The following is a 12,467-nucleotide window of genomic DNA, read 5'->3' as shown; positions in this document are numbered from 1 at the left end:
TGAGTTTTGAGCACACCTCTGTTCATACTGGTAATGGACTATAACAACAAGCAGGTCAAAGGGGATAGAAACACAAAGCTGCTGCATGCAGAAAATGTGGCACTACAACCAGACCTTAAAAAGGAATTCCAGCAAATGACAGGAGACTGGGATGCAAATCCAAAGACAAATGTGATGAAATTGAGAACAGACAAGACAGTGGTCATGGCAGTAAATGGGGGGGGGGGGGGGGGCTGAAAGGAAAACAGTGGAACAGGTTAACAGCTTAAAGTATCAAGGATTTATGGTTGAGGGGAAAGGAAGTCTACAGGAAGAGGTCAAAGCTAGAAGCACAGGTGCTGCAGCAAACTGACACACAATTGCCAGGTGCAGTGTGTAACAGAAGGATGCCAAAGAACCTGAAAAGTAAGGTGTACAAAACAATGGTGTGGCCCGTACTACTATATGGTACAGGAACCTGAGCAATGAAGGCACAGCAGCTGAGGAAGCTTGAGGTGATGGAGATGAAGTGTCTGAACCAAAGTAGAACAGATGATGAAACGAGGAAATCAGAACAGAAGCCAAAGCTTCTCCAGTTGCACAGAAGGTCACAAAGAACAGGTTACTGTGGTCTGGTCTTGTGCAGTAAAAGAAAAGATAATTTTGGTAAAGATGAATTGAGAGTGACAGGAAGAAGACAAAAGGAGTTGTATAACAGACGAACTGTGGTGGTCAAGCATAAGTGCTGCAGAAGGTAGAAAATTGGTTTTGCACTGAGAGAAGTTGTGACAGTTAAGACAACACCCTGAAAATGTGGAAATGGGAGAAGAACTGATGACTGTATAATAAATTACACAAATTACAACTATCATAAAAAAGTATGAAAAATAAATTAAAACAATGTACAATGCAAATCACACATTAGATCTATACGAAATTCCTGCTGAGACATAAAAGAGGGTAACCATATATACATCTGCAATACAAATGATTGCTCTCAACTAAATCAAACATTAGTAAAGTATTGGTATGTTTAACAGAAAAAAATAAATCAGAATGTGTTTCCTTACTAAGGCAAAGATCTATATGTGTGGTGTAGGAAGTACATTTACTGATTCAGTCTTACTAACAGTAAACACTGGATATAAAAGGACACCTGAAAACTATTTAGGACTGCACCAATTTTAATGCCTTATATGGCTGCCTCTACAACAGTTAACTCCTGCATCCACAAACCTCTTCCAGAATAGTACAGTAAATGCATTCTACCTCTAACTGTTTGCTGGCTTCTTCATTCCTTAATATCAGTGTCAACTTGGTCCGAAGACTTCGGAAATGCATGTCACTTAGCATGGTTGCACGCGTAGTTGTCACATCATTTACGGACTGCATTAATTGAGGGGAAAAGGAGAAAAAAACATCTCTTATGTGTATTCAGCAAGCATCAATGAATTTAGCACAAAATATCCATCTTCAATGATGAACTCAGAATTATTAGACAATTCAAAACCTCTGCAGTACTATTCATAAATAGAGCCAGAACATTCCAGTTTACATATAGGTGTGGATGAATGTTGTACTAAAGACCCTCTTGTGATTTATAAAACTTAAATAGCACATGCATGGCTGTCAGCGTCTCAACAAAAGTAAAATATATTTTGAAATGAGTAAGGTATTCCAATGAACCTAAACATACTTACTGCCAACATTACACTAAGATGCAGATTGTACATGCATATCCTTTTTAAACCAGTAGCTCCTCTGGTTAACTTACACAATTTTAGATTACATGTGCTGATATGCATGATCTCACAATAAGTGAGTAAATAAATAAATAAATAAAACAAGCATGAAACAATTAACTCACCAAAATAAACAGCTGATTGTTTTCTGAATCATAACTGACAGAAAAGGCTCTAATGGCTTTTTTGAATTCTTTATGTGCAGATTCTTTAGCGCACCTAAAATTCAAGGCACGATACATAATAAATTTGTGATTTCTTTACATTTACTACTGCAAAATACAACTAGAAGGAAAAGTGTTAATTTTCTACTGTTAATGCAGCCAAATCTAAACACGATGCAAACCTAAAACTGAACAGCCCTGTTCTGAATCACATGTCTACAGCTGTGGTTAAGTAAAGCTCAGCACACTTTTATCTATGAATTACAAAGACCAGAACATGTTATTCAGTGCAGTACACAACTGTAAAAAGTGAACAATGACTGTTTAATGTACAATAAACAAATAAAGGAATGGTAAGAGAAAAACTGCTAATGCCTTGAAGTATAGCTTTTGCAATCCCAGACTACCTAACTGGTCAAGAAATATCGGATACATTTTTACCATTTCGTTGAGTTATGACGGAACCCTCCATGGTTAATCTCTGACTGGCTTGTTCTCTCCTTCTATGCAAATTCAACAGTTTTAATCTCTGAAACTCCTATGATAAATGACTCATGCTCCCTACTTCTGACAATGCTATGACATCAGCCACTGTAGAACATCATGCATTGCACTGTGACAGTGCCCTGAGGCATCCTGTTCTTCCCTAACCAATAAGTGAGCACATTTCCTGAAAATCAAGAAAAATAAGGCACCTACAACGACTGCAAGAATACATAAGCATACATTTGGGCCTGTCTTGCCTTGAATTCAAACAGCAGCCACTGGACACAGGACTTAACTTGCATGGGGACATTCTTTACCTTGCATTTGGTAACTCAGTAAGTGGAATGGTCTATAACCCCCATTCAGCCATAACCTAGGCTGCAAGTCAACAACTCGCAGAAAGTATAGTTGTGTAAAATCTTACCATAACAGTAGATGTCTCTCTCTTCACTACTGTAGTATTTTTCACAGAAAGGATGCCCTGCCTAGGATACTCTGATGTTCAGCCAATATGAAAAAGCCTAAAAAAGATCTTGTATGTGCCATATGTCACATTTATGCCCCCCGCACAGAACGTAGGGCATAAAAGAGACGTATAGCTGCAACTATCTAGAACTGAATTGTCCCAGAAGAGAGCAGTCACCACAGGACAAAGGAGTCCATGCACATACAAAAGGAGAAAAATGCAGAACAAACAAGAGGGGGTTGAAGGGAGGGAGCGAATACTGCAATAGTGAAAAGAAGGACATTTACTGTTATGGCAAGATTTTACACAACCGTACTACGCCCTTCTATATCACTGCTGCAGTATTCTTCATAGAAGTGAGAGTAAAAAAGCTCAAAAAAATAGAATGGGAGGTGGAGGGCTGAGAAGAACCCTCAACAAACCCACATAAACTGGTTTCAGCAAAACCTGCTCTGACCCTAGAAACCATATCCAACTCATAATGCTTAGTAAAGGTAAAACAGGTAGACTTCCAGGAGGAGATGGTTTGCTTAAAAACAGCCAAACCCAAAGACTTGGGATAAAAGGAAACAAAAAGCTGATTAGACATAGAAAGAGTCCTAGTTTTATCCAAACAGTACCGGTGCTGTCTGTGCAAATCCAAGGTATGCAGGCCCTTCTCACTAGCAGACTGAGAAGTGAAAAAGGAAGGGAGTTGTACTGATTGACTCACAGACAAATCATTTACTACCATGGGCATAAGGATTAGTATAAAGGCACACCCTGTCTCTGTGAAAAAACAAAAAGGAAGGAATGGCCATAAAGGCCTGGAGCTCGGAAACCCTCCAAGCAAAAGGAATAGCCAGTAACAAAAAAGTCTTCCAGGTACAATATTGCAAAGAAACAGAATCTGAAAGCTCAAAAGTAGCCAGAGTCAAATTTTCCAAAACAAAATTAAGGTCCCAAGGAGGAAGAATACGTTTTCTTGCAGGCTTAATGTGCAGGACGCCTTTAAGAAATTGTTTGACCTCAAAACGAGAAGTCAACGGACGATTCAAGGGCAGACAAGCAGAAATGCCTTACAAATGGACCTTCACAGAATAACAGGTCAAGCCAGACTGGAGCAACTCACACAAATAAGAGAGGATCAGTGGAACCACCACTGAAAAAGGGTCCTGGTTATGAGCATGGTACCAGAACGAAAATCTTTTCCATTTGAACATATATTTTCTGGCTGAGGGTCTTCATGCCTCCTGTAAAACCCTAAGCACGTCCTCAGAAAAGAGGAGCATGAAGAGATCAAAACCCTATCACCCACAATATCAGCTGCAGAATGGACAAGGGGGGATAGACGAGAGATCCCTTGTCCTGTGTGAGGAGATTTAACCAGTGAGGTAACTTCTGATGATTGCCCCTGCATTAAGAGGGGGAACCCAGTGCTGTCTAGGCCAAAGAGGAGTCAATAGCAAGACTTTTGGGAGTCCAAATGAATCTTCTGCAGGACTCTTGGAAGTAGAGGATGAGGAAAGAAAGCAAAAAGAAAGATCTCCTTCCAAGGAAAGGAAAGGCTGTCTGTCTTCCACACCAGATGGCATGGCACTTGAAGAGAAGATAGGAAGCTGCCTGTTCAGAGGGGTGGCAAAAACATCTACCTGAAAAATACCCCACCAATGGACAATGTCTGCGTGAAGCATCCATTAATGAGCCTGTGTTTTGGATTTGTTCAGAGAGTCTGCCACTAGATTGTACCCTGAAGGAATGTATATTGCCTGAAGAGTTAAGTGACGAGTGATAGCCACTTCCCAAGCCTGAAGCACCATCATGCAGAGGAGGTAAGACTTTGTGCCCCGCTGCCTGTTGACATACCACATCACTGTAGTGTTGCCTGTGTACACCTTCAAAGAGCCTAGATCTGGGGCATTGGTGAACAGCTCTTGAGAAGGGACTGGAGGCTGAGAGGGCTGGCCTGGGTTGAGAGCGAACTGTTGAATCCAGCACTCAAATTCCTTCTTGAGACAGGGAAGTAGAGGTACACTGAAATTCAGAGGGTAACGATGCTGTAGCCAAACTGACCTGAGGTACCACTGTAGCTTCTGCATATGCAGTCTGACAAGAGAAAGAACTGGAATAGAACAGGCCGTGAATCCCACGGCCCAAAGAAACTCCCTGGCCAGCATGGCAGTCAGAGAAAGAAGAGACTGAAAGAAGGCCGTCAACGACTACTTTTGGAGGCAGAAGAGAGGCCAACATTGCAGTGTCTGAATCCTGCATCCCAGATATATACATGACCCTGAGAGGGAGTGAGGGTGGATGTTTGGAAGTTATAGTAAACCCGGACTGAAGAGAGAGATGGTGAACTGCAGATCCTGTAACAATTGACTGACAGAAGATGTCTGAAGCAGCAGGTCATCTAGATAAGGAAAAATCTGAATATCTTGCAGCCTGCAGAAGGCAATCACAGGAGCTAGGCATTTTGTGAATACCCTTGGGGCAGTACAGAGGCCAAAGGGCAAAGCAGGAAACCGAAAATTTGAGGAAGACACAGAGAAATGTAAAAACTTCTAGAAGAGAGGGTGAATAGGGATATGAAGGTAAGCATCTTTCAGATCCAAGGAAACCAGAAAAGCCTGGGTAATAAGAGATTAAACAAGTTTGAATAGTAAGCATTTGAAAAGAAGGGATCTCAAGAAAGGTTTTGAGCTGGGAGACATCCAAAACAGGTCTCCAAGTGCCCTCCTTTTGAGAAAAGTACAGTTGTGTGCACTTACCATAAATGTAGATGTTCGAGTGTATTCACTGTTGCAGTCATCGCATTTGGGTTATCTGTCTGCAGGTAGCCCTTAGTCGGCCTGAATACCAGAGTCTTGGGATTTCTGTGTCAGATGCTGTCGCTTCTTCCATGACGTCAGGTCGTCAGGGGTATAAAACATGCACCAAACGCCATTACACCAGATTTTCTTGCCCCAGATGAACAGTCCCCCCAAAAATAGGAAGCAATTACATGGTATGGAACACCCCCAGCAAAAAGCAAATAAACATGATATAAGAAATGACAAACAACAAAGATAGGTAAAAGTAAAGATAAGGCAGGGGGCTGGAAGGAGGGTAAACAGGACTGCAACAGTGAATACACTCGAACATCTACATTTATGGTAAGTGTACACAACTGTACTATGTTCATCATGTTTCATGTTGCAGTCATTACATTTGGGTTGATTACCAAAGCTAAGGAAGGGTGGAGGTAGTTAAGAAGCATTAGGGCTGGCAATCAGGCCCTGTAAGACCGCTGTGGCAAATCCAGCTCTGGATTTAGAAAAGATAGGTAAGTGGTAATGCTTGGCGAAAGTGTGTACAGAGCTCCAGGTTGCAGCTTCCAGGATTTCCCTGGTAGGGACTCCCCTAAGGAATGCTGCAGAGGTTGATGTAGCCCTAGTGGAATGTGTTCTGATCCCGTGGGGTAGGTTTCCCATGGTGCTTGTAGCAGAAATGGATGCAATGTGCTATCCATTTAGAAATGGTTTGCTTTGAAATGGCCTTGCCCTCTGACCCTATGGCAAACCTGACTAGCAGCTGGTCAGATTTTCTGAAAGGCTTAGTCCTGTCCAGATAGAACCTGAGCTGCCTGTGCACGTCCAGGGAGTGCAGGATCCTTTCCCCTTTATTCTGAGGATTAGGGAAAAAAATAACAAAAGAAAGGCTTGGTTTAAAGCCACACTAGATACCACCTTGGACATAAATGATGGGTTAGTCCTGAGGGAGACCCTGTCCGCATGGAAGATAATGAAAGGTTCCACGGCCATAAGAGCTTGCAATTCAGACACTCTTCTTGCTGAAGTGATGGCTAGAAGTAAAGCTGTTTTCCATGAGAGGAATTTTAACTCAGCTGTGGCAGCAGGTTCAAAGGGCGGAAGCGTGAGCTTTTCCAATACAAAGTTAAGGTCCCAGGCAGGAGTGGGAGCTCTCCTGGGGGGGGGGGTCTTAAATTCTTGGCTCCTCTCAGGAACTGTTTGAGCAGAGGATGACATAAAAGGGGTGGCTCAGTATTACAATGAGCTGAGACGGCAGAGGCATGGATCTTAATTGAAGAGAAGGATAGGCCTTTATGGAGCATTTCTGCTAAGTAATCTAGTATATGAGGTAAGTTGGGCACAGTTGTGTCCATTCCCTGAGACTGGCTCCAGGAGCAGTATCTTTTCCACTTTTCCAAATACTATTTTCTGGTACTAGGTCTCCTTGCCTCAAGAATTACATCCAGCACCTTGCTTACTGAGCGCTGCTGGAGAAGAATTCAGAGGATGAGCCAGGCTGCTAGGTTCAGGGTCTGTAGTTGAGGGTGCAGAATCTGGCCCACCTGCTGGTACAGCAGGGAAGGAGTCTGAAGCAGGTGCCATGGTGGCAACACTGTCAGGCTGCGCAAAAGAGGGTACCATGGCTGGCGTGGCCAGTTTGGTGCAATCAGGATAGTTCTTGGCTTGTCCTGTTTGATCTTTAGTAGAATCTTCGAGAGGAGGGGCAGAGGGGAAAAGGCACAGATTGAGAGGTTTTCCCAGGTGAAGGACAGGGCATCCACTTTCCAAGCTTGGCTGTGGGGAGTTCTGGTGCAACATTTGCTCAACTGATAGTTCTGAGGGAAAGCAAAAAGGTCCACCTCTGGTGTCCCCCCCACCTGCTCCACAAAAGCTTGAATATTTTGGGTTCCAGTTTCCACTCGTGTGGGTCCATGAGATTTCTGCTTAAGTCGTCTGCCAGTGAATTTAGTTTGCCTGGCAGGAATTGAGCTTGCAGGTGCACTTGACTGCTCAAGGCTGTGTTCCACAGAGCCATGGCTAATCTGCAGAGTGGGTAGGAATGGGTTCCCCTAGGCTTGTTTATGTACCACATAACTGTGGTGTTTGTCTGTCTTTACCAATAGTTGTCCTTGAAGAATAAGGTCTTTGAAAGCTGTCACAGCATTCTTTACAGCTAACATTTCTTTTTGATTGACATGCAGGTGCATTTGCTTTGGGTTCCACTTGCCCTGAATGCACTGCCATGTGAGCCCTCCATGCATAGTCTGATGCGTCTGTTGTTAGGGTTTGGGCAGCAGGGGGTAGAGTGAAAGGGAGTTCCTTGTTGTTGTTGCAGGAACTCTGTCCTTAAGCAAGGAATGATATGAATCATTGTTTCCAGGTCCTGAGAATGTTGACACCAAAGACTTTTTAGGTACCACTGAAGTTTCCTCATATGCAGTCTTGCATATGGAATTAACAGAATACAAGAGGCCATGAACCCTAGGGCTTGCAGTATTTTTCTTGCAGATAGGCGGGTTTTGGTGGCCAGTAGATTGAAGCAGTTTGTCAAATAAATTTGTTTCTCTGGAGTGAGGAATGCCATCTGGGAAGTTGTGTTCAATGCTTGCTCCCAGGAAATACAATCTGTTGGCAGGGTACCAGCTGTGATTTCTTTTCATTGATGGTGTATCCCAGTAAAGTTAGAAGTCTCTTTACAAATGCCAGGTGCTGTAGTAGCAAGTCCTGACTGTCCGCCTGAATCAGGCAATCGTCCGAGTATGGGTAAATCTAAATGCTTTTATGCCTGCAAAATGCAATGGGTGGAGCTAGGCATTTTGTGAATACCCTGGGTGCAGTAGATAAGCCAAAGGGAAGTGCAGAGAACTGATAGTCCATACAGCCTGTTCTGAAGCGTAGGTATTTCCTGCAAGATTCTCTTATGGGGATGTGCAGACAGGCTTCTTTTAAGTCTAGGGTTGCTAGCCAGGAGTCCCTGGCTAGCACAGGAAGCAGCTGCTGGAGAGTTAGTGTTTTGAATTTTGGAACCACCAGAAAGGTGTTGAGAATAGACAGATCCAGGATAGGATGCAAAGAGTTTTCTTTTCTGGGAACCAGAAACAGTCTGGAATAAAAACATTGTCCCCTTTGTTCTGCTGGGGCAGGTTGAATAGCCTTGATGCTGACAAGAGAAAGTACCTGCTTTTGGCCCTCTGCCCACTGGTTTGGGGGGAGGTCTGGCCATCCAATTAGGGTTGGGAGTGAGTGGAAGTGGAATCTGTATCCCTGGGAAACAATGTTTAAGATCCATCTGTCTTGGGTAATGTATTCCCAGTTTTTGGCATGCAGGGCAAGTTTCCCTCGTAAAGGTGCAAGTACTTCGACAAGGCTTGGAAGAGGTAAGGAGAAGTCATTGTGCCATTTTACCATAGGATGGTGGCTTACTACTCCCTGTTTTGGATGTGGGAGCACTTCATTGCTTAGATCTGTGCATAACCTGAGACTGAAGTCTTAGTGGTCTGCTGCCACTGGGCTTGGACTGAGAAGGCCTGGAAGGGACTGGAAAATACATGTTTTTTGAAGGCCAATGCCTACTGAAACTAGGTGGCTGTACTTGTAAGAAATATTTAACAGTTTGCATAGATTTAGCTTTCTCCTCCATTCTTTCGAGGACTTCTGCTTTATTACCAAATAAACGCTCTTGGTTTAATGGTGCATCCAGTTTTTGCTTTGATATGATCTGGCAAGTTTTGTTCCTTAAGCCAAGCATGCCTTCTAAGAATAGACCCAGTGACAGCAGCCCTGCAAGATGCTTTTAAGGCATCAAACCCACATTGCAAAGTATGTTTACCAACACAAAGTTAAGGTCCCAAGCTGGGGTTGGTGCTCTTCTGGGTGGCCTCAAGTTGCTAGCCCCTCTTAGGAATTCTTTGATCAGAGGATGTGAGAAAAGGGGTTGCTTGGTGAGGAAATGAGCAGAGATAGCAGGGAAATGAATTTTAATAGAGCTAAAAGAGAGACCACTGTGTAGCAGTTCAGCTAAGTAATCCAGGATGAGAGGGAGGACAGGCTCCCTAAGCCTGAATCCAGGTGCAGAACCCTTTCCATTTGTCAGTATAAGACTTTCTAGTGCTAGAGCGTCTGGCCTCATGTAAAACATCTAGAATCTGTTTACTGAGGTTGGCAGATTGATCGGTGGTTAGGGAATAAGCCAAGCTGCCAAACTGAGGGTCTGCAATTAGGGATGCATGAATTCTTCTTCCCTCTGGGTCAGGAGGGTTGGGGTCTGAGTTAGATGCCATGGTGGCAGTGGGGACAGGCTGCACAGCAGTGGGTACCAGTGCTGGTGAGGCCAGTCTGGAGCAATAAGAATTGTCCTTGGTTTTTCCTCCCTTATTTTGAGCAGTACCCTGGGGATGAGAGGTAGTGGAGGAAAGGCATAGACCGATAGACTGACCCAGGGGAAGGACAGAGCATCCACTTTCCAAGCCATGCAGTGATGTTCCCTGGTGCAGAACTTGCTGAGCCGATAGTTGGTGTGGGAGGCAAAGAGGTCGACCTTTGGGGTGCCCAATTTCTGAGTTATTAGGGTGAAGGTTCTTTTGTCTAGCTGCCACTCGTGTGGGTCCAGAAAATTTCTGCTTAAGTGGTCTGCCAGAGAGTTTAGAGAACCTGGCAGGAATTGTTCTAACAGGTGGAATTGCATGGCAGAGGCTGTGTGCCAAAGGGTCATGGCCAGCCTGCACAGAGGGTAGAAGCAAGTCCCTCCCTGCTTGTTGATATACCACATCACCATGGTGTTGTCTGTTTTGATCTGCAGTGCCTCTGGGGAGAGAAGGGGCTTGAAAGCTGTCAAGGCATGCTGAAGTTTGGGTCGTCACTTTTTTAGGCGTAGTTCGTATTCTTGGCCTTAGAAACTCTGTAGTTTTAGACAGAACTGAAAGACGCGAAAGAAGTAGTTGGTTTGTGTCGAGTATCGGTAATGAGAAGAACTTCCTCAGAAGCTGGTGCCTGCACAGCAGCTCTGGACCCATCCAAGGCAGAGACATCTGTAGGTTCCACAGTCAAAGAAGAGTCTCGCGGCATACCAGACTCCGAATGGGTCTTGGTAGCGGCCTACGAATCCATCGAAGCGGGCATCAGGGACTGCGAAAGCACCTCACTGAGTACCGGCGAACTGGCGACTAGTTTAACGGAAGTGTCGTCAGCAGTTTTGGACCTGTACGATCTGTCTCTGTCTTTATCCTTATGTTTTTTCGGAAGATTGGTAGACAGATGGCCTACCGAAGCTATTTCGGAATACGGAGATCAAGAGCAAAAGTATTAAGCTACAATAAGGACCCAAGAACGAATAGTTCGGGCGTTGAACAAAGCACAAAACCGACAGCGAGGTACGTCGTGGTCTGGGCCTAAACAGGTGACGCAGTAAGAATGGAAATCTTGGTGCGGTATTTGTTTTACACAGGCGAGACAATTATTAACTTTTTCGGACATCGGTTAGAGCAAGAAAAAAGGATCCCCAACAGGGTACTTAGCTTTAGAAGACTTCAGGATGATTCAATTTCGGAAACGAAATCTCAGGTAGCGGCCGACCTGCACTCGTGCGAAGTGCTTCTGCTTCGGGCTCCTCAGCAAGAAAGACTGATGTAATGGCGTCAGCTGCCTGTTTTTATACCCCTGATGACCTGACGTCAGTCCTAAAGCGACAGCTACCGATACAGAAATACTAAGTCTCTGGTATTCAAGCTGACTGAGGGCTACCTGCAGGCAGATAACCAAAGTGTGATGACTGCAACAGAGAAACACGAAGAACATATATCTAGCTACAATAAGGGCCCGACAATGTATAGTTCTGGCACTGAACAAAGCACAAAAGTGACAGCGGGGGACGTCGTGGTCTGGGCCTAAGCAAGTGACGAAGTAAGAATGAAAGTCTCGTGAGAGGTATTTGCTTTCCAGAGGCGAGACAATTGTTAACTTTTTCTGACATCATTTAGAGCAAGAAAAAAGGATCCCCAATGGGGTACTTAGCTTTAGAAGACTTCAGGATGATTCCATTCGGAAACGAAAACTCAGGTAGCGGCCGACTAGCACTCGTGCGAACTGCTTCTGCTTCGGGCTCCTCGGCAAGAAAGAGTGACGTAATGGAGTCGGCTGCCTTACTTTATACTACTGATGACCTGACGTCAGTTCTGAAGCGACAGCAACCGACGCATAAATACTAAGCCTCTGGTATTCAGGCCGGCCGAGGGCTACCCTGGCAGGGATAACCAAAATGTGATGACTGCAACAGTGAAACACGAAAAGCATCATACTGGAATAAAATACCGTTCCCACTTGGGAAGAGGGGACAGGTTGAATGGTTCCTTGGTTCAACAGGGACCTTAGAACCTCTGGGAAATGAGGAAGTTGCTCTCCAGGAGGTTGAGGAATCCCTGAAAAAAGGAGGGAGAGACTTCTATACCATGAAGTAACCCTGATGAATGACAGAAAGAACCCAAGAGTCTGAGGTGACAAGATGCCAATTTGGAAGACAATGGGAGAGCTGACAGGACAAAGGAACCCGGTCTAAAAGAAGTTGGAGTGAATTGACAAAGAGAAGCAGGCTTAGCAGATAAAGGAGGCTTCTGGGCCACAGAAATCTGAGAAGCCTTAACAGAGGGGGCCCAGCTCCTACCCTTCCTCCCATTACAGGCCAGGTGGGATTGCCTGCGAACAGAAGCAAACCTAGAAGGAGAATTCCTCTGGAACTTAGGGATAGGAGAGACAAAGATGTGTTTAAAGTCCTGCAAAGCTTGGCCTTTCTCTTGATGAGACTAAAACATGTCACCAGCAGCAGTCCCAAAACGATGTGTATTATCCAAACAGGCATCCAGCATCTTTG

General features: G+C 44.4%; 1 protein-coding gene across 2 annotated transcripts in view; it reads right to left on the bottom strand.

The window, feature by feature from the left end:
* Nucleotides 1-12,467, bottom strand: part of FMR1 (FMRP translational regulator 1) — a 2,052,104-nt gene that overhangs the window by 996,456 nt on the left and 1,043,181 nt on the right. For both annotated transcript variants that reach the window (XM_044057587.1, XM_044057588.1), the window contains 2 exons: nt 1,847-1,940; nt 1,249-1,365 (listed from right to left, as the gene is read on the bottom strand). In XM_044057587.1, coding sequence (XP_043913522.1) covers nt 1,249-1,365; nt 1,847-1,940 — 211 coding nt within the window. The remainder of the gene's footprint in view (nt 1-1,248; nt 1,366-1,846; nt 1,941-12,467) is intronic.

This window comes from Protopterus annectens, chromosome 15.part0, assembly GCF_019279795.1.
Source record: "Protopterus annectens isolate FY-2018-M chromosome 15.part0, PAN1.0, whole genome shotgun sequence".
Lineage (NCBI taxonomy): Eukaryota > Metazoa > Chordata > Ceratodontiformes > Protopteridae > Protopterus > Protopterus annectens.
This window is presented reverse-complemented; position numbering and strand designations above follow the sequence as displayed.